Here is a 27,057-nt window from a genome sequence, read left to right on the forward strand (position 1 = left end):
ACCAGTTTTTGCACATTTAATGAGCTGTGGATGCAAAACCTAAATTGAGCATATGATGCGTATCAAAAAACTTGTAATAATTTAATTTACCAAATATTTATCTTACCAATCGTATACATCGTTCTTACAACTGTGGTAAGCACTGTAGCTGTACTAGTAATTAAAAATAGCACAGACATACTAACACACTCTAGCAATGTAAGGACATTTCAAAACAGGGTTCTTAGTGTTGCTTGACTGGTATTTCCATAAGAACACTCTGAAGTCAGATGCCATAACTCAGGAATTTTTAGTGTTGAACCATAGAGTTACCTTCTATATGAAGTCAGAGGCACCTGTGAGATGGAGAAATAAACACATGCTTCTGGCACCTGTTTTTTTTTTTTTTTTTTTTTTTTTTTTAAATCCACAAGAGTGGTTTTAGGAAAGTAGATTGGTCAAAATTTTGGTAGCCAGGGACAGCAGAAAAACTGATTTTCAGGGGCCTTTGTAAGAGAGATCTAGCTACTTATGCTAGTGTTTATGCTGTTTCTAGCAACACATCTTCTTTCCCTGGACTGAGTTCCTGGTTTACCTCTCAGTGTCCAGTCTTCTGGTGGAAGACCCTATTGATTGCAGCAGGAATAATAATCATGCTTCAGCATTTATAAGGATTAAAACCTATAAATTCTGTTCTCTCATTCTCTCATCATGTATTGAATAGTCAGATGACATCAGAACCCAATGACCTGGAAAAGAACAGCACAGAGGAAGACAAGGGTATGCCCTTTGGGAAAGTTCATGCTCACTGTGGCATTTTTTTCCTTTTTTTTTTTTTTTTTTTTTTTTTTTTTTTTTGTGTTTCTGAGGTTGCCTAATATTACATGTTCTGAATTATTCTCTGGATCCATCCACCTTTTGCTCTACTCCAGAGTCTGGAAAGACCAGCCTCCTAACTTAAATACTTAAGTTAGTTACCTACATTTAAATGATATGACCATCACAACACAGGTATATTTCTGGATCTTAAAGATCTCTAGTCACTTTCAGCAGTTCCCTGGATGTAGCTCTAGTATACAAAATAAATTCTGTATGATCCACCTGAACTCAACCTCCCCTCTTTGAGAAGATAACAAGAGGTTTTTATGGCAACTAGGAAATAGAGTGTATTATATACATCTGTAACACGCCACAAATGGTAATGTTGTTTTAGAAGAAAAATGCTGTGAATGGTAGAACTCACTTGAAAAGAGAGCTAGTCTTAGAACACTTGCACTTTAAACAATGGATCTGATCCTTCATATACTAAATACATATTTTAATACAGATATCTAAGTCTAGGAATCAAAGATACAAAATATCAGACTAGAGAATCAATGAAACATTTACTTGTACTACTGACATACATCCGATCTTACTGCTGTTATACCAGATTAGTCCTGCCTCATTTAATGCCTGAACTTAGTATGAATCAGGGCAATCTTACTGTGCCATTTCCCTGTTCTAAAGTTCCACCTCAATAATACTCTTTGAACTGAAACTTTATGTGCACCAATACTGACATGTCTTTTCCTCAACCTGCTCACACATGTATTTTATCAGGTGGCATATTGCTCACAGCTGAACAAATAGTTGGCATGTTCAGTTCCTCTGTATGGACTCTGCTATTCAAACAAAGAACATCGGTCTTGTTAGCCATGTTCATAGAATCACAGAACCATAGAGTGGTTTGGATTGGAAGGGACCTTAAAGACCATCTAGTTCCAACCCTCCAGCCATGGGCTATGGACACCTTCCACTAGACCAGGTTGCTCAAAGCCCAATCATCTTCGTGGCCTACTCTGGACCCACTCGAGCAGCTCCATGTCCTTCTTATGTCGGGGGACCCAGAACTGGACAGAGAACCGCAGGTGGGGTCTTACAAGAGCAGAGTAGAGGGGAAGAATCGCATCCCTTGACCTGCTGGCCACGCTTCTCTTGATGCAGCCCAGGATACGGTTGGCTTTCTGGGCTGCGAGCACACATTGCTGGCTCACAGTCAGTTTTCCAGTCACCAACACCCCCAAGTCCTTTTCCGCAGGACTGTTCTCCTCTGTTCATAAGAGGTTACTGAAAGACTGGAGAGACAAACATCGGGTTTTTTTATTCTAGTATCTGGACTGCATCTTACAATGGATGCAAACACTGCTCTAAGCAAACTCTGCTCATAAGCCAGTGTCCTTGATCTGTGACATGTCTTGTGCTTGTAAATCATAACACATATGAACCTCTACTGTAATGCCCCAGCAGACCTCTAAATTACCTTTTATTTTGGGAGTTTTTTGACCTTTTTTTGTTTTGTTTGTATACTAGCCAAACTTAGACGAGTTTTCTGAATTTGGGTAAGCAGTGCCCATACAGAAGCCAGTTTCCCAATGCTCTCAGACTCTGCTAGCAATTTTGGAGGACTGTTAACTCTTCTCGAAGAAAAATCACTGAAATACGTAGGGGCAAAATTGATGTTTGAAAATGCTTGATTAAATTTGGCTGAAACTTTTCAAAGTTTTGCAGTGCTTAATAGTTGAAATGCAGTGTTCTGTGGAAGCGATATAATAAAACAGTAGCAGCTATAATGAATAACCCATCAGTTTCACTGAGAATGTTTATATGAGTCATTATACGCTTTTACAGGTACCTCTGTACCTAAGGGTTTTGAAGGCTGCATATATCTACAATGTGTTCTGGTCTACATCAGCTATTATTAAATTTATATTAAGTTTATTTGAGGAACAGAAAAAGAACCCTGCAGTGTATACCTATTTCCGATTTAAAACTTTGTAATAAACAAGTCAGCATTTTCACTAACACTGTGTCCTTTAGATGTCCACTACAAAGGCAAATATTTTTCAGTATTTCATGTCTTGTTACACATACTGACATCAGGTAGGCGATATATGGTTTTCTGGTTTTGCCAATTCACAAGCACGCTGACAAAGAATACCATTTTGATCACCTTACCCTAATTAGCCTTAATTATAGCCTTCTTCACAAGGTAGTCTTTAGATGTATTAATACATATTTATCTGCGGGGCATATTGTGAGTATAGGAGGACACTTCTCTGATTTGCATAAAGAGGCTTTGGAGTTGTCAGCTGGCTTTGTATGGAATAGCAATAATCTTCTCAGATGCTTAAAAAAGCTACAAACACCTCACACGGTCGCATCTGGCAACGGTAAAATATTTGTCATTACACGCAAGAATCAAGTATGGAATAACTCCGGACCATTTATTTGAGTACGCGTGGTCACGGTACGTTTTGCAGAAACGCGGCGTACATCCTCTACGTGATGCACTTAAAATAATCAGTCTCCAGTACACGCAAAATAAAAAAGCAAGGAAGAGACGTGAGGCGAGAAAAATACTTGGGACTAGTTAACACTTAAGTAGGTAAGCCCCTTCTGTCTAAACAGCCCTGCTCATTCTAGTGCACCAAAGCACGGCTCCCACGCTTTTATTGGCCACTTAATTGTTACCTGGCACCACCGTGCCGAAACGGCCCTCAACTCCAGGGTCCCGCTGAAAACTGAAACGACAAGCTGGCCGAACACGCCGCCAACGCCTTTCAGCGGGCTTCCGTGAACACGGCACGGCACGGCACGGCACGGCACGGCACGGCACGGCACGGCACGGCACGGCTGGCTCCGGGTTCTCTGGCGGCGGAACGACTCGCGGCCCCCGCCCGCGGCCCCCGCGCGTCCCCCACGGCGGCCCCACGGGAGGCTCCCGCGCGCCGGGGGGCGGGGGCGGCTCCGCCGCAACAAAAGGCGAGGCCGGGCGCGCGGTGGCGGCCGCTGCCCGCCGCCGGCCAGTAGGGGGCGCTCGAGCTTCACCGTGCGGCGCTGCGCGGCGGCAGCGGCCTCGCCGGCCCCTCGGGGCCGCCCCGCTCTTGCCGTGCCTCTGCGCCGTCACCCCCAGCCCTCTTCCGACGCCGGCCACTTTTGAAGTCCGTTTTCATTCACGTTGCTCCTTCCTCCGGGTGCCCGGCTTTTTTTTTTTTTTTCTTTTTTTTTTTTTTTTTTTTTTTTTTCCCCTCCTGCGGTGGTTTGGGGTTTATTCTGGCGTTTGACAGCCTCTGTCGTGCGCGCAGGGGAGAGGGGCTGTTCTCCCTTGTTCCTTGGGGGGTGGCACTGCCACTTCTCTCGTCTCCCTCCTTCACCGCCCCTTCCGGGGATCGCGGTGGGCTCCGCGAAACTTTCCCGCTGCCGGGAGTTGGGCTGCAGCCGAGGGGCCGCGGCCGGGGGGGACTGGGGGGCCCGAGGTTGCTCGTTCCCGGGTTTCGGCTGAGCAAGCCGGCCGGTCCTACAGACCTCGTAGGTCACGCGTGATCTATTTTATTTTATTTATTTGCCACCTTTCCTTTTCCACAGAGTGGATCAGCAGAAAAATCCCATGGGGGAAGACCCTTTCAAGGGTCTCGCTCCCGAGTGTCTGTGTATGTGCAGAGAGGGAATGAATAATTAGAGAACAGTTCCATGAAATCACTTACCGAAAAATTAGCTGCCCATTAAGTGCGAAGCGGTGAGGAGCAAATCATGTAAATTCTACCTATACCCAACTGTAGAGGAGAGGCGCGGGGGGGCGGGGTGGGGTGGTGGTGTGGAAACACGACACACTGCCTGATTCCCCGTCCTGGGGCTGTCGCCTTACATTGCCGTCCCCATCTCCCTACCCCGGGAGGAGAGGGACGCGTGGGTGTGGAGCGCAGTGGTTTAGTCCACACCCCGCAGCCTCCCTTCCCCAGGCAGCCTCGGGAGCCGCGCTCATTCTCCTCCCTCTCCTCGCCAGCCGGTGTGTCCGCGGCGGCAGGAGGCGGAGGCGGCGGGAAGGGGGCGAGGAGCGCGGAGCGGAGCGCGGGGGCGCGGAGCGGAGCGGAGCGGCGGGCGCCGGGGCCGCCCGGGAGAGCGGCGGCGGCGGCGGCGGCGGGAGCCCCCGCACCCCCAGGGCAGCCACAGGCAGAGCCGCCCGGCGGCCCGCCGCCGCTCCCGCCCGCAGCGGCACCGCGCCGGAGTTGCTGCCCTCGAGCAGTTTCCGCTCTTGGTTTTCAGTGAGGAGGGAGGTGGAGGGAGCCGGGTTTTATTTTGAGGGCATGCTGAGAAAGCCGTTCCCCTCCTGTAGCACATTGCCTAGGCGTTCCTATTATGGAAGTTAAGTGAGAAACTCTGCAGCTTGAACTGATTTGGTAGAGAAAGAGAGAGAAAGGGGTAGGGGGAGGGCGAGAGGAAAGCAAAATAGCCAAACCAAGCCAATGATTTTCCTGCAAAGTGCCGGGAAGTTTGTGGAGCACTTTCTAGGAATCAGGTCCTTTCTCAGAGTCTATCCTTGTCTTCCGAAGAAAGAGCTTGCTTTTGGATTGCCATGGATCCTAAAGAGAGTCTTAGACACACTTGAATAATTCCCTCTGCCTGGGCTGGATTGGTGGGAATTTAGGAAGGAGCGTGTGTGTAAAGCAGAAGCCTTCGGAGCTCGCTCGCTGCTCTAATCTGTATGGATCTAAAAGTGCCATATTCAAGATCTTTCCATCTGCAGCTTTTGATTTCAAGATTTCCCTTTCCACTTTAAGTAGCTGCTAGGAAACTGAAAACTTTTGGACCTACCTCTTACTGGCTTTGGATACCTTTTTTTTTTTTTTTTTTTTTTTTTTTGGATCTCAGTGGAATTGGTCTCTCAAGCGATCGGGATTGCTTTTAATATGTCAAAATGGGTTTGCTGACGCCACTCCTGCTCTTTGGATTTGCATTTTTTCAAGTCTGTGGTAAGTTCTCTTATTTTAGATATGCCGTTTCTGTGCAGAAATCCCCTTCATCTGAATGTGATTTGGGACAGCACATGGACGGCATTATAAGCTTTAACATTACAGAGCCTTAAGTCTGTTTCTGGTATAGAAATGGTACCTCGCGGGGGGGTGGGGGGGGGAGGGAGAATACATGTTTCCAGTAAGCAGTCCTTCCCGTCTGCTAACTTAACGGAGAAGCAGCTTATGAACGGAAGAATGTCAGCTTGAGGTAGCGAGAAAAGAGTAAAAACTACCTTCCTTTTTTTTTTTTTTTTTTTTTTTTTTTTTTTTTTTTATTGCGGGGGAAGGAGCGGGAAGGAGCAAGGAAAGGCACAGCTAGCTGTTGTAACTGATATTACTTTGCCTCCTCCTATTGTTAAACTTTCCACCGGGAGAGCCAGCTGATGAAATCGGTGGGTTTAGCTCTGCCTCGGCTCCAGGTGAGGCGACCTGGCGCATTTCCAGAGTCCCCGCCGGCCCCCTCCGGCGCTGGGGGGGGCGGGGGGTGGGCCCGGCAGTCCCGCGCGCAACACCGGCCACGCCGCTTCGCCCCCACCCACGCCCCGCGGGGCTGCGCAGGTGCGGCGCGGCGTGGCGTGGCCGGCCCGGGGTGGGGCGGGAGGGTCTTCCCATCGCCTACCCCCTCGTGACGGGCTTTCCGGAGGGAGGCTTGTCACGGAGCTTAGCAACGCTTGGGGGAAAGGGTGGGTGGGTGGGTGGATGGATGGATTGATTTAAATTTCTCTCCCCCCTTTGGGTGCGCTCTAGCACACTTCTTGCGGTTTTCAAGTCTAAGTAGTGATTGGGGAACTGTAAATTAGCATCTTGGGGAAGTAAGCTGTCGTAGGGCGAGAACTTCAGCGCAGGGGTAAATTGTCTGCCGAAGTCGGGGTCGGCGCTGTGCTGCAGCGTAGGCGCTGGATGCGTTACAGCAGTGCGGGCACACGGCTGGGAAGCGAGCATCTGTAACGGGATACAGCCCTACACGGGTGTGTGCTGGGACCAAACGCTCGCAGCCCTCCTAGTATTGAGTATTTACATCTCTGAGCAGTCTTTTAGACTTCAGGTGAATTTAATGTCCGGGACCCTGGGTGGTTTTGCCTGCTAGAGCAAACTTTGTTCCAGGAAGCTACTTACAGCATTTACTGTATCGGTCCCGAAGCTAGAACTCCAGCTTTATTGTTTGCAGTCACAGGCTGCTTTGAGTATTTCTCCCTCTCCTCTCATCTTCCTCCACCCCCTAGCAAGAAAGGAGGCAAAATAGACGAGAAGAGAGAGTCATTCAAGTAGTTTTACATTGGTTGAATAATATGCTCTGCAATTTCATGTTCAGTTTGGTCTACCGATAAGAAAATTTCTGTGTAATGTATGTGCATGCTAAACAATAGGAAGTTTTAACTGTGAAAGGATTTAATGGAACATTTGCATCTATCAGCATGTTCAGAGTTTTGTGGGGATTTTGTTTTCTGTTTGCTTTATTTTTTCTACTGTAACATATTTTGATCCTTAACTTTGAGACCCACCAGTATTGGAGATATCTTTAGATACAAACTGAAAGCATCAGGCTGTAGATATGTAATTATTAGTAAGTGTTTAAAATTGTATGTAGCTAGAAGGAATACAATTAAAGTGCTCAGTGGAAGTGACAGAGTGAATCAGAGGAGCTTGGTGTTACAGAATGTAATTAATGTACCAGGCTGTTTGGAGATATATGAAACAAATGCAATTAACCAGCTTGCAGGAACGACAGGAGCAAGACATAATTTATGCTAGTTTTGTCCTGGGGAACACAAGTAGAACCTTTGTTCTGGTTTAGCCTTACAGGACTAGGGTGGTGGTGGTGGGGATGCAGCTGAAGCACATAGCTAATTTAGAACTGAACCATTAGAAAAAAATGCCACGAAACTGCCCAGAGTAGATACCATCCTCCTCTTTTGTGGGAAGATATTGCAGAGACTGTCAAGTTTGCCTACATTAACAAGTCTCTCAAATAAATAAATAAATTAAAAAATGCATAAATAAATAAATAAATAAAAAGGCTTGCGGATAGCACAGTGTGACCAAGTAGAGAGAAGCTGTTATTGTCAAAATGACTAACAGATAGCTTTGAAGAAATATTGGCATACAAACTTGGCACTCAGTACCTTTGTCTCTTTAGAAGCATAGTAATTACTTTTACACCTTTGGGTGACATATACCACCAGTTGCTTTGAAAATAGATATATCAAATTACTGTTTGTAATGCTTTAGTTTAAAAAAAAAAAAAAAACAAAAACCCAATAGACCTCTTGTTTAATAGGTCCTTGGTTTGTTTTCTATGTTTGAAAGTTAGTTATTAATGTGTTCCTGCTTTTGAAGGTTTTTTTGTTGTCAGGTTTAGTGGGGTTTTTTGTTCTCTTGGCATCAAGTCCAGACAGAGACACCGTAGCATTTGAGGCATATTAACCATCCTTTTCTCTGTGACATTAGTTTTGTTTAGTGAATCAGAAGTGGTATTACACAGTGCATAATGATGTAGATCAAAATGATAGTTTTTTTCTTCTAAATCTTTTTTCTCTGTCCATGCTGTTGTGACAGCTGAAAATTGCAAAGCTCAGTGAAAATGTCAGAAAGCATGTGATAAATATATAGACATATATTTTTAAATTCTTTTTTATTATTGTGCTTACAATTTTCCTGTAGCCCTGCCCATATTCTTGCAGTCTGTTCAGGGAATAACTGTAATTCTCTTTTTCTTTAGCTATTAATCTTGGTTACTGTTCTTGAAAAAACACAAAAAAAATCAAGCACACAAAAAACCCTCAAACAACAAAACATACCATTAGACAGAGTCTGTACCATAAAATAAAACACTGGCTATTGGAGTTAAAACGGCTGATTACATGGGTTTTTTTATAGTGTTCAATTGATTTTTCTTTCATTGTTATGTGTTTTTTGTTATCTTTCTTCCAATCATTAGTAAAGCTTGAAAGAATGAATATTAACAGAAAAGGTCACAACTACTGTGAACACAGGTGTGTGGATGTTACCACAGACACTAGTTTTAGTGGGTCAGACTCTGCCCTGGTAGGACTTGTAGCTTTCAATGAAAATTACAACCTTTTATGTCAGGGCTGGCTTTTAGCCATTGTCCCCTTGAAAACTGCAAGTGTGATGCTCTTGAATGGTGTTAAAGATATATGAGAATAACTCTGTAAAAGCAACGTTTTATCTCTGTATTAGTATATTTCAAAAGCACTTACTTTCATAATGAAAAGTATGCATCTGAAATGGTTGGATGGCTCAAGCATTCTATCTTTCTTTTCCTTTTTTTTTTTTTTTTTTTTTTAATTAATTTTATTTCTTCACACCAGTGAGCTACACATCTGTGGCCTTGTGCAGGTCTCTGTTGCCTATCAGAGAACATGGGTTACATATAAAGCTAGAGTATATTCTTCCACTGAGTGTTTGAGCTGACAGGGTCTTGAACTCTCATGTGAGTTTTGCTGTTGATGGATAACCTTTGCTTCTGTGGAATGTGTGCATTCTAATGCATTAAGAGTAAAATTCTGAAGTGGAGAGTTTGTGATTCTTATTTCCTTTTGCCCGTTCTTCCACAGGACTTGATTCTGCAGAGTGGTTAAGTATGTGCTTCCGTGTCTTATCCATAACCTCACTGAAGTTAATAAGAATTTAAACGTGTTCCAAGTTAGTCACATGCTTCAAAACTTTGCTAAGTAGGGATGAATTTATGCCCATGATGAAACTTTTTGTTGAATTAGTTTTAATATTTTGCCTTCTGTACTTCCTGTCTGGTAAGTTGTTATTGCAACAACATATATTTATGTGCAAAAGATAGGCAATGAGGAAATCTGTCATTGCATTTCCAGAGATGGGTGTGTTTGAGAAGTAATGGGATAATCCCAATAATCTTCTTTTGTTCCTTTGCTAATTTGGTATGTTGCAAAAGGTCTGATATCCCACAGTTCTTTCAGAAAAGTTAGAATAGAGGTTTTCAAACTTTTATGTGAGTCACACTTACCACAATAATTCTTCTATTAAGAACTTTATGGAATGATGAGACTGATGTTGCTCAAGGAAAAGACATTTTAGCAATGCAGGCTAAAGATACGCAATCTTAGAAATAGACAGAGGGGTTTAAGTACATTTTTAAGGATGCATAAAAAGCACTGAGGAGATGCACCAAAAAATTCAGTGAGAGGAAATGGAGGCTTTAGCTAGTCTGTCCAGTCAGCTCAGTTTCCCGGAGTAGCTTTTCTACAGCAATGCTATGTAGGCTCATAGCACTAAATTCAGGACATGCTCTGTCCGCTGCTGAACCGTTTAGTGGAAATCGCTAAAGAGTATGCCATGGCTTCTTAGCCATTTTCTACCCTTGAATTGCTATTCAAATATTTATCTCAGCTAAATAGATTGCTAACAGGTTCTGTACATTCTGTTTCAGCCACCTAAGAGGAACACTGCTGTCAGGTTTTGTCTGTTATCTCAGCTGGCATGGCAGAGGTTTCTCTTCCTGTGGCTGCCATCTGGCTCGCTACCTCTCATACCAACCTTGTGGAGGATACTTACTAATCATATTGATGCTGTTTTTTGCCAGAAGGCTAGGTTACTAGTGCTTTTTCCTACATTTCTATAGAAATCTCTTTATTTTGTGTGCAGAAGAAAGCAAGTATTCATTCTTGCCAAATAAATGAATGTGTTGTTTTTTTGGTTCTGTCTGAACAGACATATCTCACATGTAACTGCTGAATTTTTACAAACTTTTATTGTTATCCAGGCTTTCTTGCACTTATGTTTTTACAGTACACATGCCTTGTAGATTCAAAAAAATTCCTTTAAATTTTGGTGAATGAAGGGGTACAGATTCTGTACTTAAGTCAGTACTTCAGAGAGAATGTTGAGGATACCTTTTATGCAGGACTAGTCATGTGAAATGTTAGTTATGAGATCTCTGAATGCAAAATAATTACACGGAAATAAAGATTTGTGGATATAGATTTTAGTCTCGCCATTTTTACTGTCACACCTGACTTCTACTGTACAATGCAAACTGTGGACTCTATGTATAACATTGAAGTCATGTTTCCAGAAATAAGATTCAGTTGTCAGTGTTGTCCTCACCTCAAACCCTTTCCTTAACAAAATAACTGTTAATTACCTGTGGTTAATACTTTTTATTGTTATAGTGGATAATTAAACAAGACCCTGTTAATTTAGGACCTGATTCTGCACCCCTAAAATCTATAACAATTATGCTATTGAGTCCTTTGTGCAAAAGACCTTGAAAGCAAGGGATGATATCTTCACTTACTGCAAGTAAAGGTTTACAATACATGATTTAAGCTGCAATCTTGTTACAAGATAAAGTTGGCTTGTTGCTACATCCTTCCATGAAGATAGCTTCCAAATACTGGAGGGTGCAAGTGCATGTTGATACTTCAGTCTTCCTTACTCCTTACTTGTTCCTACAGTGCTCTCTTTACTAGTGCAGAGTATCCCTTTGTAATCAGAAAGCTGCTTCTTGTTCTGGGTTGTGGATGTAATGATATCCATTCTTAATATTTTTTCAAGCCAAAAGTTCATGAAGTAAGAAATGGCTTTTTAATTTCATCTCTGCAGCTTATCTTGCTTTGGTGCCATGGAAGAGATCCAAGATGTGCTCTTAATGTTATTAAAATAATAACCTTCATCAACAAATGCATGAACAACAATAGACAAACTAACCAGTAGTACCTATGTAATAACCTGCTGATACCTATATTGAGCCACTGTGCTCTAGTGGACAAGCTTAATTGGGATTCATCTTCATATTATGGACAAATGTGATGTGAAGATGTTAATTTAAACAATGTTCTGGCAGAAGTAGCTTGTGCATATGCATTGAACTTGAAGTCTTTATCACTCTCCCCCAGCTGTTGGTTTGTTTGTTTGTTTGTTTTTTTGGCTAAGCAAATTGTTTGTAAACTCACTAAATAATGGTTATTATCTGCAGATCTCTGAGTTAACACAACTGTTTAACTGGATTTTGAGCTAGCTTTCTGGTTATGTTCTAGATAGATTTGCAAACATCCTTCCCTCTGCTTAGTTTCTGTTTGAGCTCAATTGCACTGTAAAACCATGTCAGTAAAAATCACACAACTTAATTTCACTTAATGATAAAGTTACTCATTTGTCTTGATAGTTATAGCAGGACACAAAGTATTTTTGGCTTGCTGATAACTGAAGGCCACTGATCTAGTGATTCCGGTGTATATTTTGGAAACCATTGAGGTTATGTGCATCTAGGTTCTATTTCAAACATTTTACGCTATTATTTGTTCTGGTTGTAGGTATACTCATTCAGCTATACCTACCTATGTGAATGATGACTGGAAGAACACAAAGCTTTTTCAAATCCATTCCTCATCATTTTCAGGTGCTCATTGCATAAGACACCATTCCAAGCTTGATTTGGAGCAACCTTAATGATATGTGATATTTGCTTGCAGAAATACCCTTCTTGTCAGGGAGTCTTTATTGTACTACTTCCATTCCAACAAAATTCTTCAGTCTGACTACAGTGAAAGACAGTGGCCTGCCATTGTACTATTTTATGCTTTGTTATAATTTACTTTTATTTTCTCTTATCACTTTTTTTTCTCATTTTCATTGAGAGAACAGTTTATTTGGTCTGATATATGGCAGTGAACTGGTAGGATGAGTGGGTATGCCAGGAGTTGAAGTATGGTGTTACTCATTAGAGTTTACCTAGATGATTATGCCATAATGTCTGTTGCGGCATATGGTCTTTTAGTTTGTATTTATGCATTGCCTATATAGCTTCAGTGTAGTGTGCCAAGGCAAAAAAAGTATCTGTAATGTGCTTGTCATAAATGCACATTGGACAAATAAGTAAAGAATAAATGACCAGCAGTAAGTTGTAGAACACAGTAAACTGTAGTTCACTTCTACTAATCACTTGCCACTGATTGCAAGAGAAACTGAGTGGAAAAAAATTAACCTTTTTAAACTAAAATGTCAGGTAACTGACATCAGTCAACTTGTTTTTCATTCATAGTGAATGGAGGGACTGTTCATGCCAGGGTACCAGAGGTACTTTTTTTGCTGCTGTGAAAATGTCAAGAGTTAAGCAGTTATGAGAAGTATTTTAGTGCTGCATGAGCCCTATAATCATGGGTTCTCAAGCTGTCATTCTGTGCAGTTCTCAAAGTCCACATGTTTTGTAGCCCAGATGACTTCATCCTGACAAAAATGAGTGGTCAATTTTAACAGTTTATGTTGTATCCTAAAGAGAACTATGTAACTAAAGGATGGATGATAGTTTCTTTTGTATCAACATCATGAAAAATTGAAATAGCATAGTAGTGCTGTTGGACTAGGAGCTAGTTGGAAAAGGTGTGTTTTCTTCACCTGGATTTCCTTTCCCTAGTCTACTTTATCTTCTCTGGGATTGTCACTCCACAGTGGAGGCTGCGGGAAAAGGATCTGTGTGTACATCCTCCTCGCTTTTCAGAGATGACATCTTGTACTTAATGCATTATATCACCTTGAAGACCTGGAGATGCTTGTTGGTCCTGCATGTACAGTATCACGGCCCTGCGCTGACAGTTTTCTGGAGAGAGAAATGACTGTAAACTGGGAGATGGTGTGGGATAGTAGCCTGATTCCAGGTCCATGGCTTGATGGATTAAAGGACTACCCCATTTTGAAGCAGAGAATGAAGGGAGAGACTAGCAGAGGAGCAGGGCTACAGAGCATGTGGCTGGGTTAGGCAGCAAGGGAGTGAAAAGGGGAGCAAAACGCTACTGTCATGCTTACTTAACATGACAGTGCTGATGCTTCATAACTTCAGGGTTGTTTTATACACAGTATGTTTAGGCTTTTACCATTGCTGTGTCATTTGTACACCACTTACCTATGAAGTGAATAAACCTTTCTGTTAAATTTTTTGAGTCCAGATTTGTTTGGAATGGTGGTAAGGAAACACTATGTTGTAATTTGATGCAGTGAACTAAGAAGGTCTTTGCTGACTTTAACTTGATGCACTGCAGGAGTGCTTTGATAGATTGGCTGGTTTTTTTGTGTACATGTTTTTATGATATGTAAGAGAAATTCAGTGGGCTAACTAAAATAGTTGGTTTACATCAATGCAACAGCTATTAAACAGAGGAATTTCAGTAGAAAAAAAGTAACTATCAGAAATACTTCAGGCTGCACTTTACCCTTGATCTATTACATCTATTGTGTTACCAAACTGGATTTTAAAATATAATGCTTTGATTTTAAGCTAGTCAATGTGATATGTCTATTCAGATGTATGCCTGAATTATAAACTGTTTTTTTTTTTTTTTTTCCTTCTGCATGAATTTGATTCATCATCTTAAACTGTGCAATGTGGTGTTCACCTAATGAGACCAGACAGTTCTGTAAGATCAAGTCCTGTGAGGTAAAATTTCCAGCATTTGGAACACGAGGATCCTATGATAAAATTGTCTTTTAGTACTGTTGTCTTTAAACCTCTAAGAATAGTTCTGTGTGTGTGTGCATCTAGAGCTTGAAAAAAAAGTTTTTATCTATGTAGAGATAGAATTATATCTATACACACTTACAATGAAAGAAAATAAATTTAGAAACTGTAAGGGATAGAATTTATGTCCCTAAAGGCAAAACTGTGAACAGTAGTAGGAACTGTTAGAACACTGAATTTAAAAGAAAATGAAATATGTGACAAGTAGACAAACAGATATTTAATTAAATATGAATCAGTGTAAAACAGAACTGTTTATTATTATTTACCGAATGCTTTTTGGCAACTGCTCAATTTAGGATGAAATGCAAAAGAACATATGTCTGGCTTTGTATGACCCCAAATTTCTTCATTTTCCCTTTCATCAGACAACATGCCTTTTTTCCCTAAGTGATTTTTGGTTGCTAGGAGAAGTGCAGTAGTCTGCCCTGCTCTTATCCAGAAGTAAAACCAAAGAGTGTTTTGAGGTAAAGAGAGGGGCAAAGCACAGTATAGGCCATGAATCACAAGTTGTCTCTAATATGTCCACTTTACTCCCACTTTTTCTTTGAAATCTTTTGTTTTTACTAATGGTGTTTCTTTTCAGCTGATCTCTCAAAGCCATTCAGAGTGTGAAAAAAATTGTGCTGTTAAGAGTCCACTCAGAGGAACAAAAAAAAGGAGGGGAAGACTTTGAGATTTATTCATGGGGCCACAGTGGTAGCAATGCCCAACTCAATGAATAGCTTCAGTCAGCTGCTGTTAAAACTGGATGATTGATACCTTCTGTTTTTTGCTAAGACTAGAAAGTACACAGAAAGTCTTCATAGTGGTCCTGCCAGTTTTAATGCGGGATATTGAAGTTGTTTACCACCAGTCTTCAAACTTCAGTATATGCAGTATTCTTGAAGCATGTCTGCAGAATTCAAATAGTGATTTTGCATATATTTGTTAAAATTTAAAAGACTTGTTAGTAATTATGCTGCTCTTGCTCTAGTTTGTTGTCGTGGTTTAGGCCTGATTGGCAGCCAACCACAATGCAGCAGCTCTCTCTCCCTTCCCCTCCGGCAGTGAAAAGGGACAGAGAGCCAGGCTTGGGGTTCAAGATAGGACTGGGATGGGGAAAAGTCCCCCTTTTATGATCACAAGCAAAAGGCAGACTCATTAGGGGAAGAAAAAAAAGAACATACATTTATTACAGACACTAACAACACATAACAGAGTAGGACAGTGAGAAGCATTGCCACATCTTGAGAACACCTTCCCCCCACCCCTCCCTTCTTCCCGGGCTCAGCTCTGCTCCCAATATCTCTACCTCCTCCTCCCAGTGGCACAGGGGCAGGGAATGGGGGGGGTGCAGTCAGTGCTGCCGCCTCTTCTGTCTTCGGTGGGAGAAGCTTCTGGAACTTGTTCCCCCTGCTCCATCGTGGTCCCCCTCTCACAGGAGATAGTCTTCCAAAAATTTTCTCTGACATGAGTCCCTCCTACAGGCCACAACATTGCCTTACACTGCTCTGTCATGGGTCACCAACTTTCTCCAACTGGAGTCCCTCCCATGGGCTGCAGCCCTTCCCGAGCTGCTCCAGTGTGGGACACCCCCACATGCTGCAATCCTCCCAACACTGAATTACAGCAGCAGGGCTACCTTTTCCCACGAGACCCCAGCCTTCTTCAGGCACAGAACCTTGATCATCTGAGCAGGAGCAACAGGGCATAAATCAGTGTCTGCTCCACCGTAGATCTCCATGGGTGGCAGGGGGGGCCGCCCTGTCGTCTCACCACAGGATACAGGGGGGTCTCTGCTCCGGCACACCTCCCCCCTCCTTTCTTCCTCCATTCCTCCACTGACCTTGGTGTTCATGCAGCTGCAGCAACTCCTCCTCACAAGTCCCACTGCCCGTCACCACCTCCCTTCTTAAATACGTTATCGCAGAGGCGCAGCTGATTGGCTCAATTTCCCAAACAGAAGTGGAGCTGACGTGGAGCTGGGGGAGCTTCGAGAAGCTTCTCACAGGGGGCCGCCCCTCTAGCCCCCTCCCCTGCCACCAAAAAACTCCACCACTCACTCAACCCAGGACATTTGTGAAACCCTTTATTCACTCTAAATCATGCTTTTTGGATTAACTGTGTACAAGAACATGTGGCAAGAATCACTTGACCATCACCTCCTATAATGATCTAAAAGTGTGCTTAACCAAATGTCATTGGCTACTTTTAAACCTTTGCAGTTTAAAAATGGTTTTATATAGCTAGACATTATAACAGCTATGAGTGATTAGACAATATTGTCTATATTAATAGATTATTGAAATCATGAGAGTTATGGCAGATTTCACTTGAAATTGATTGCAGGATGAATGTATAGACAATATATTCTTTCCTTAAGTGCTTAATGAAACCTATCCTTAAGAGCAGTCTTAAAACACTGATTATATCTCTCAAGAAAGATTACTGAAGAGGTCATGTGTGTGAGTCCTATGAATGAGGAAACAGAACATGTGACTGCAGAGAGCTGCGATTTGTGCTATAGAAACAGATGACTGCCAGTGAACAGAGCAGGCCTCTGTATCATTCCTTAACAGGAATAAGTGGTGAATGGCTAAGGGTCTCATTACCAATTTAGAATATCTTGTTGACTCAATTTAGTGACATGCAGATAATAAATTCAATGATGATGTAACTGGAAAAATAGTGCAGCAACTTGTACCAATTTGTTATTTCCATTTGAACAAAAGAGGTTTCACCCATATTTCTGAGAGTATTGGGTGACCTGGCAGTACTGGATTCAGTCCCAGTGTAATTTAATGGAATTTGTGTCTGTTAGGTCAGAGCTGAATTTTCCCCCAGGGAAAGATGAAGATGGAAGAGTTGTAAGTTAATTTACAGGGAGCTGGCTCTATCTTACAGTCTGCTGATGGGGATGGAAGTATGTGTGTGGTTCTCTTGTGTGTGATTTTTTTTTTTCTTTTTCTGCCCGATCCACACAGACTTTAGGAGTAATTTAAATACCATCTACAGTATAATTGAGTTTACAGTTACTTCCATGAAAGCTGAAAGTGCTTGAGTCCAAGGATTTTCCCTCATAAATGACAGCAGATGTTGCCTTAGTCATTCTTCAGTGTTAGCCCAAAAGTGCTGTTGTCCTTATTCCTGCTGAGAACTGCATGGGAAAACAGACACATTTTTGTCACTGCATGTGGATACTGCTTAGTAAAATCAGATTAACTGTTAATATGTTAATAAAAAGGATGTGCCCAGTACCACTCAGGGACTCCATGGCAGAAGGGAGAATGAGATCTCTAATGGTCTCTAAGAACATAGTTGATAGTGGGAGAGGTGTTCTGGTGTTAATGGTGAAGGAAGGATGAACTTGAACCGATGTTGCTGCTGTGTCTCTTTACCTGGCATTTAAAGCAAGGTAACTTTTGAGGTCCAGGAGGATGAGAACGGTAGAAGCACAAACCATGAATCTGTCCTCTAGTAACAGTTTTCCTCCCTGTTATTTGATAGTCCCGCCACACCGCATTATGAAAGAAAAAAGAGGTAGAGGGTGATGCAGCACTGCTGGATTTGGGACAGGGGCTAGGGCAGAGCAGATGCTGGTGTGGCAAAACCTTGAGCTATGCCCGTCCTTCCTCATCTTTTTCCTCTGTCCTCAGCTATATGTTTCTGGGAGTCTAAATATACTAGGGAAGGAGTCAGGAAAGAAGTGGTAGCTCTGGTCCTGGACCTGTCTGAAATGGGAGGAAAACTGTTGTCGCATGGTGACATTCAGCTGTCTGTCCTTTCAGTTCTTGAATTTTCCTCTTCATCCAACTTCACGTGTCAAATGAAGCATCATTTCTTCAGAGAGCTCTTATGTCCCTCGGAGCCCAATTCATTTGTAGAATAAACTTCTTTCAGATTAAGTAGTGTACATCTATTTAAGTAAGGACTGGCTATAGCTACAGTATTGAAGTGGAGAAGTAAGGAATGAAGGCAGGTTTACATACACTTTTCCTGCCATATGATATGGAACAAATCTATATTCTTATACATTTCTTATTATTTTTTTCTCTTCTTCTGTTAAATCTGTTTCCTAGATTTTTGCTATAATGAAAGATGTGTGTAGCTTGCTTGGTAAGTTCCAGATACAAAATTTCATCACTGTTGGTGCTTTGTGTTTGTAATTATAGAATGTTTTCCTTTGCATAGGCCAGGAAGTGAGAAATGGTCTAGCTTACAACACAGAAATCACTGGATTTGAAACTTCTAGACTTATTCTAGGCCATGGAGAAAAATATGCTCTTGTGTTTACAGATTTACATACCCTGTACTGTTTGTCTGCTACTTCTGTCAATGTTCCATGTTTCATTCAGGTACCTTGCTTCCTTATATTTCATAGCTGAAGACTTTCTTCTATCTTGTTTTCTTAACAATTGGTTTGGTTTCTTTTCCAGCTGTTTTCTGTTCATCTCATTCTTCTCTGGTTGGTTTAGGTTGATGTTTTCTAACCATGTGACTTGAATATGAAGAATGAAACAATTGAAATAACAGGAGAAGTTGGAGGGAAGGCAGTGTTGGTGATGGAGGAACAATTAGAAGAAACTTTGTTCTTTGGCAGGATTACTTGGTGAATTCTGTGTTCATAGATAACATTCTGTGGAGGCAGAATCTTCTGCCAGCCCTAACAAATGCCTTGAATAAATTTAAAATAAAAAAAAAAAGTTTATAGGTATAAGCCAAATTTTGTGTGAAGTTGGAAGGAGGTACCTTCCTGAATATTTAACTATGCCTCAAGTCTACCTTTTAGTTTTGAAGCACATAAGTTTCCACTCTGTCATGGAGAATCCTCTCCTGTCTAGAGAGAATTACAGATAACAATTTTTATAAGTGATTTGTTATGTTTCCAGTTCTTACAAATATTTGAACGTCATCTGTTTATAAAATATCCATACATAAATGGTCAATCAACTTTAAATATCTAAACTGATTTTTTTAATGTTCTTCAAAGTTATAAACAGACAACTAACATTAAAAGGCAAAAGATACTAGGTAGGCATAAAATGAATAGCAACAGCATTCAAAGAAATTATTGTGCTGATACTACTTTTGAAATCATTTATATGCTTTAAAGACAATTTCTGTTTTGTATATAATCTATATCTGATATATGTATACAATATTATACATAATACAATATGTGCTATAGAATGGATCTAGTAAGAGAGCTCTCTTAACATAGTAGGTAAGCTGGGCAAAAGTTTAAACTGCTTTGTTTTTTGGGGGTTTGTTTTTTTGTGGCTTTTTCTTTCCTAATTCACAGTTGATCTTTGTTGCATTGAAGAAAAGATGTTATTTTTTATAGTGAGTATGACTTGTAATGTGTATGAAATCCTAACTCAGCAGAAGATGCTGGGAATTTTGTCATCAGCATCAGTGGGACCACAGTTTTGTTTTTGGAGTGTCAGGTAACGTGGGAGGCTAATGCAGAGGGGGAAGTATTGTTGTGTTTTTTCCTTTTTTTTTTTTTTTTTTGTAATTACACAAAGTTTAAGAGATTGACTTAAAACTGTAATCAGGAGGTTAACAGATGTAAGAAGCTTCATCTGTGCTATGTAAGACAACTAGTGGGAAGCCAAGATAATGATGCACAACACTCAGTAGTAAGCGTTGTAATCAGCAGCTTGAGAAAGGAGTCTGTAACACCATGAAAACTACATTATTTCATCTTCAAATGAAGGCTTGCTGTTGACTTATGGAGAGCACCTTCAGCTGTAACTGCCCCGCGGACTACAAGTTGCACTATTAGGGAAGCCACAAATCTAATTTAAAACCAGTTTGCAATAAATTTGCAAAGTAGGAAGGCAGATGCATTATCTGGCAACAAATTTCTTCTATACCTCTTAGCATTTGTGACCAGGTGTCTTACTAGGCCACTTGATATTTCCAGAGCAGTGACAAGGATGAAATAAATTATGGCACTCTTTGGATGAAGAATGATACAGGAGCGATTGGTCAGTTGAAGGGGATGGAGAATAGCTGTATGCAAGCCATGGTCTCTCCTGCTATCTGCAGTGGTACTTTTGGCATTGAAATTGAGAATTCAGTCTCAATAGCCGTAATAGCTATTAAGCAGGTATTCTTTATTTGATGTGTCAGACGCATAGGGGATCATTGCTCCTATTTTCCATATGTCTTCCCTCTTCAGCATCTTTTGAGATGTCTCAGCATGTAATTTAAGGGTCCAAATCTGTATTTTTCCATACGTATTATCATCAAAGTATAGGCCAGACTTTGTTGAAGGCTACATCAGATTAATCCCATGGTATTCCTGTTAGTGGTGTGCAGGTATTTTTGTCCTGTGGGAAATCACCAAAATAGCTTCATGAGAATGTGGCAGTGCCTCCGAGGCTTGTCTTCTATTTAGAGTGAAGGAATGATTTCTGACCACCTTATATGTTTTGCTATTATGCCCTGGTAAGCATATAGAGGAAAAAGGGTGGAGCGTGAAGGAGTAGGGTTAGAGCCATGGCACAGCATGTTTCTTGTATACTACTTGCACTGTGAAACTTTGGCTGCTGCAGAAACTGCAGATGGGGAATATTTTAGCAACAACTAGAATAAAGCACAGTGTTTTTCCTGGATGTCCATTATACCCTTGTGCCAATTCAGGATTTCGGGTGTTGGAGGAAAGAATTCTAAGGTCATTTTTAGAGGAAGATGGATTCCTGAGTGTTTGAAACTTCTGAAGACAGATATCCATGCAACCATAGATGAAATATATCTACTTCCACCCCCCAGGTGCCTTTGGAAATTAATTTTCTAGTGCTCCAGACTTTTGTTTAACACTTTGAAAAGGCAAGCAGCATTCTCACATCTAACAAGTGTGATACATTAAGCTGGGGATAGAAGATGTAGAGAAGGTTGGTTTTAATGTGGACTCAGCTGGAGGCATGCTACTTGATGAATCACTAATTCCACATCCTGCAGTGCTATGTGCTAGTGGTCTCCTGTCCAAATACAGTTCTTGTCCAGCTTCCTTCACTTAGGAGCCTCACAAGATCATAATTCTTACATCTACTTTAGAAAGAAGATAGGTTGCAAGTTGGACTAGCCAAGATGGAATATTTTGAACAAGGGTCTTTGGAAGTGAGACTTCAGTGGAGAAATTGAAACATAGGAAAGAACAGTGCTATGCAGGACCAAAAATGTTCAGCCTGTACACATAGTACATAGAGAGGAAAATAGATTCTTTAATAGTCTGTGGTGAATGTTCAGAAGGCTTTTCAGATCATAGTTGCTTGCATATATTAAAGCTTTTTTATGACTTGGTATGAATTGGTTGCATATGCATGTGATATAAATAAAACCTAACTGGATGTCATAAGCCAAAGAAATAAATCAGCCAACGATTCTGTTGCATATATTCTTGGTACAACTGTCTTGGAGAGCTATAAATAGATACTGTTTATTACTTTTTCTTGCTTTTATTTTTGCTTTAAATGGCAAATAAAACTATTGTTAACAGACCTTAAAATCACTTAGAGGATATTTGCTTAGATCATTTGGAGGAAAAGAATGAATATCCTTGTTAAAATATTTGTTTATAGTGTCTGAGTTTCGGGAAAAATACATAAATTGTCAGTACAAATGACTAAAGATTTTTCTTTCATGTCTTCAAAAAAGAAATTACACAGAGGGTTTATAAGCACTTTTCCAAGTGCTTTTACTGTGTGTTACCTTTTTGTGGAAAAAGCTGGATCCAAGAAGGGAAAAAAAAAAAAAAAAAAAAAGAGTAAAAATCAGAATAGCAGCTTTGGTAAGTATTGATCGGCCTAAAATGACTTATAGAAGTAAAAAACCGTAGTAGAAATATAAATAGCTATCTCACAGATGTATCTTTACCTTCTTTTGCTCCTTTCCAAATGTGTCAAAATTAGCAAAAATATTGCTGTAGTTTCAGTAATATCTTTAAAACTAGGTCTTGCTGGTTTTGTTTTCCTTTTCCAGTAACGGAAGAGCTTTTGCTTTGTAAGGAATTTTGGAGGCTTTGCTTACTGCCAGTAAATATGGCAAAAATCAGATAGGAGATCAGGCCACTAAAGTGTCTGAGTGCTCATGGAATATGTATCTAATATAATGTAAATATTACTGGCTCTTATTCCCCTTCCCCTCATGGGGGAAAATCAATACATACGCTCAGAATACTGCCTTTGACAAAGTGAGATAGACAATGGTGATAAATCAGGCTAACTGTCTGGCAGCATGCCTGTCTCTTAATAAACCAAATATTTGGAACTTTTAGATAAATATTGTTAAAACATAATATTCCTGCCATCTGGCACTTTTTGCTCACTTTAGTGAGATGCTTTGGAGGTAAGTGAGAAGTGCTTCTTAAGAAGTTCAATATGACAGAATTCAGAATACTGAGACTTGGTGAAATTCCTTTATTACATAAACAGCTAATAAAAGTAGTAAGGAGGGGCAGAGCATTTGATGATTTCCTTTGCTATAGAGTTTTAACTGCGTAAGTGAAGAGATTTGTAGTGTACCTTACAATCTATATTTATTTTTAACCTTTGAAGTGGTCTGAGCAGTTAGACTAGCCTTGCAATAGAAACTGCAGAACACCAGCAACCTGGAGAGTAGGAAGGATTAATGAAAAAATCATTCTGCTAAGTTAAGTTTCATCTCAGCCTAGGTATAACTAGGTATATGTGAGAAACAAGCCCACATATATATAAAAAAAAGGTTTTATTGGGGACAAAGTCAGTGGAGCAAAGAATACAACGCTGGGCGCAATGGCGCGCCCTCTGGAGCCAAAGGGGTTCCTTTTTATTCTATAAAACGTTACATATTTATCTACTCTAATACATATGCATCACTATTCCAAGGATAGGGAGGGAATATTACAATTAGTTCTGAGAAATCATTAACATATCCCCCCACCCCAAATTCCTCCTGTCGGGTTTGCGCAGTGCTTCCTGGTGGTCGTGGGCAGGGGTCTTCAGATGAAGACTCGTAGTCTTCTTCACTGTGTTCACTGGTTGACCCTTACTTCTATGCAAATTCAGTCCTGTAGTCACGTACACCTTGTCCTTCAAGTTTGGGCTAATTTGCAGCTCCTTTGTCTCCATGGCTTAGTGGTTTCAGTTCCTTTCTTATCTCGAGGACAAGAGATACCAGAGATGGCCCAGTCTGTTCTTTCTCATTCCATTGCAAAGGAGTTACTATCCTTTGATATGGACCATCTGGTGAGCATCCCAAGAAGGGGGGCGGGGCTGTCGGGTTAGTGTTTCCTCAGATCAATTCCCCCCTTTTCTTTTCCCAGTAGTAAATTCTTTTACTTTGCTTAAAATTTGGATCGTTGTACTAATAATAGCTTTAGCCTAACAAGTAATTGTTTAATTACTTTGAGCAAAAGCAAAATTCTTCTGTTATTTATCACAGTATATAAATCTTCTTTCAATCAAATAAGTTATTTATTTGTTTATTTCCAACACAGATTTTACAGTTTAAGGTACAATTTCATACTTACAAGTTCATGTAAGAACACAGGCAACACAAGTAAACCTCCTCAGACAGAGAATAGATTTCAAAATCCCTTTAAAAATTTTTGTGAACATTCCATGTTTGCAAATAATGCATCTTTGATTTTGTTGAAAAAATATTGTGAATGGAATGGAGTTTTTGTATAATAAATCTTAACTGCAATTCTGAAAGCTGTTGCATAGACAAGACAAAGAATCTTCTGGGCCACAGATAAATTAGGCACTTGAACAATACAAAAATGAAAATTCCTTGATTTTTTTTTTTTTTTTTTTTTTAATATTGAGAATTAGACGGTGCAAGTCTTGACCTCTTTTTTAACAAAACTACTTGTGTGCCTAGGCACGTGAACATAGCCTGTTCACTTGCTGGACACTAGCATATAGTAATGTTAAAGCACAAAGTGCTAAAAAAGAATTTGTGTTGTATCTCAAAACCAGCACTGAAAATGCCAACTAAAAGATAAATCTTGGCTCTGCTTGCACACCACTCATTGAAAAGCCTCTGAGGATAAAGGTATAGGTGACTATTAGGTGACATTAATCTATATTCTTCATGAACTGTTGGGTTCCCCGCTATGATAAAATACTGTTAAGTCTACTTAAGTTGTTATGGCTCATATATTGATGAAGCTCTACTTAAGTTTGTTATGGTTCATATATTGATGACGTACCTTAAGATTTAACAGGCTAATACCTCTCTAGACATTAATTTGTCACATTAATTTGCTTTGTGCAAATATGGATAGACAGAGAATTACACCAGCTCCTGTATTGTGAGAGGGTGCCATACATGAAGGTGGCAGTTGTCCACTTCAGCAGTGAAGGAAGTCTGTGATGGCTGCGTGACACAAGATGTGTCAGACTTTGGCACCTTTTGCGTTCTCCTTAATTAGTAGTTCTTGGTCAAAACCATAAGGAATATTGTGGGCTCTAAACTGACAGAACTGTGTGATGTTCTTGCACAGTGTTTACCTGAAGGCTGAATGACACAATGATTGGGTGTAGACAGCACAACTGCTGGTTTCATAAATTTGGGAGGGTTTTCGAACCTTAAAATTATTCTTGTCTGTTGGAATATTCTTTTAAGAAATCATTTTAATTCTTTAATTCACTAATCTGTGTTCCTTCATTTATTATTTTAATCTAATGTATGTGTTTCAAAATGCCTTTCAATTCAAGCAGCGCTTGAGCGAGTGGAAATCTGATGTCGCTTATTGGTATTATTTGTAAGCTAGAAGTGATCTCCTAATTTGAGGAATTTCCATCAATTATCATCATGCCTTGTATTGATTAGGTTTTGTTATTTGAGGGCAACTGGCCATCTTTTCAAACCATAACTAGAACTGTTGAAACTTAGGTTAGTGCCATTTTATCATTGGCTTTTTTTTTTTTTTTGTAATACATGGAAGGCATACAGTTTCGAGGGTAAAAAGTGTAGTATGAAAGATAATTTTACACACAAAAGAGGGAGGTTTACATTTATTGTAAATAAGAGGTATGGGTGGATTGTTGAATGAAGTGGTGGCCTTTCACCTCCAAGGCAACAGTTTAAATTAATCCCTAGATCCTCAGTTAATTGAGATAAATGGTTTTAGCTTTGTCCCTGGTGTAAAGTAGTCCATACTACAAAATTGCCATACATCTGTTTTTGTAAACCTGCTATAACTGGCATTCTCTTAGGACTGAATTGGCATTGTAAGTGAACTATTTCTTATTGCTTAGGAAGGTGTTCCCTCTAGGTCAGGGTAAATGTCATCGTCCAGTCTGTGAAGGAAATTTTTTCCTGCCTCTGTTAATAATCCATAGTCGAAGGATTTGTCAAAAATGTTTTAAGTGCTGAAGCTGTTCTTTTTAAATCAAAAAAACAACTTCAGAGTAAAGTAAATCAGTACGAGACAGGGACCTTATTTTTTTACACCTGGTAGGAATTCAAATGCTCAGAGACATTAAAATTGACTAACATCATTTGCTTATGGCAGATAGCCTAATGCTTCCATGATGGTCTTTTGAACTTTATGAAAGGTGGACATGTGGAAAGAAATATAAATTAATGTAGAATACATAATTATTTACTAAGGACTAGGTTGAACATGAGTGAAGGAAAGCATGTGGCTTTCCTTCCCCACTTTCTTTGGAGGATCTCTATGAATTGCAATTTCTTCTCTTTTTTATTTTACTGTGAGGGTGGTGAGACACTGAAACAAGTTGCCCAGAGCAGCTGTGGCTGCCCCCTCCCTGGAAGGGTTCAAGGCCAGGTTGGACGGGGCTTGGAGCAACCTGGTCTGGTGGAAGGTGTCCCTGCCCGTGGCAGGGGGGTTGGAACTAGATGGTCTTTAAGCTCCTTTCCAACCCAAACTGTTCTGTGATTCTATTACATGTAGATGTGGCACTTGGGGACATAGTTTAGTGGTAGACTTGGCAGTGTTAGGTTCATGGCTGGTCTTGAGCTTAACAGTCTTTTCAAACCCAAATGATTCTATGATTCTGTCCTTCCCCCCAAGGCAAAAGCAGTATGTATTGTACTTTTTTTGACTGGACAGTTTTTGTTTGTCTTCCTGCTCTTGCTCTTATGTCTGCTGGATTGTAGCTTTGGAATTACAGTACTATACCTGACTTTTTAGCTGACAGAAGATCTGGAGAACAGAAGGATCAAATACAATACTTTTAACCAGTGCCTCAGTTTTAACCCCTAACATGAACTGAAGTGTTGGGAGGCAATGAAGGAAGCTGCATCTGCATTTTGAGCAACATACTCTGGTGTTATCCAAGGCAGTGTTCCAGGTGAGGGCTTAGTGTGCTGAGTGCTGTCTTAGCACATGTGGAGGACATGCTTTCCCCAAATTGTTAGATTTAGACAAGAAAAGGATTGCAAAAATTATTTATGTAGGACAGGAATTAGGGTAAAATGTCCAGGAAGACAGTGGGTCATATGTTCTGTATGTTCTCTTCTGGTACCAAGAAGAGAAGCGACTTCAAAATGGAATGCTGTCAAATTGCATATATTTATATACATCTCTTAGCTAATTAGGGAACAATTTTCTTAAATTTGGGAAAGATTACAGCGTTTTTTTCATGCTGATTTGCTTATGTTCCTGTCTGAAAGCAGAACACAAACCTTATTTGTTTTGTGTATATAAAAAAATAGGTTTTGAAATATTGTTTTTAAAAATCTCTAGTTTATCAGATGTATTTTTATATTAAGAACTATAAAAATATTTTACATAGT

General features: G+C 40.4%; 1 protein-coding gene and 1 long non-coding RNA gene across 8 annotated transcripts in view; one reads left to right on the plus strand and one right to left on the minus strand.

Moving 5' to 3' along the window:
- The window catches only part of LOC122152937, an 80,994-nt gene extending 76,793 nt beyond the window's left edge, over positions 1-4,201 (minus strand). Inside the window, exon 1 of the long non-coding RNA XR_006164918.1 lies at positions 3,493-4,201. This is a non-coding gene — a long non-coding RNA (uncharacterized LOC122152937). The remainder of the gene's footprint in view (positions 1-3,492) is intronic.
- The window catches only part of ROBO2 (roundabout guidance receptor 2), a 946,026-nt gene that overhangs the window by 464,091 nt on the left and 454,878 nt on the right, over positions 1-27,057 (plus strand). Inside the window, exon 1 of one of the 7 annotated variants that reach the window (XM_042788458.1) lies at positions 4,933-5,771. The exons of the other annotated variants lie outside the window; for them this stretch is intronic. Coding sequence (XP_042644392.1) covers positions 5,717-5,771 — 55 coding nt within the window. The 5' untranslated portion in view covers positions 4,933-5,716. Of the gene's footprint in view, positions 1-4,932; positions 5,772-27,057 lie in introns of those variants that run through there. 7 annotated transcript variants of the gene reach the window in all.

The sequence above is a fragment of the Tyto alba genome, unplaced genomic scaffold (assembly GCF_018691265.1).
Source record: "Tyto alba isolate M040663 unplaced genomic scaffold, T.alba_DEE_v4.0 Super-Scaffold_14, whole genome shotgun sequence".
Classification (NCBI taxonomy): Eukaryota; Metazoa; Chordata; class Aves; order Strigiformes; family Tytonidae; genus Tyto; species Tyto alba.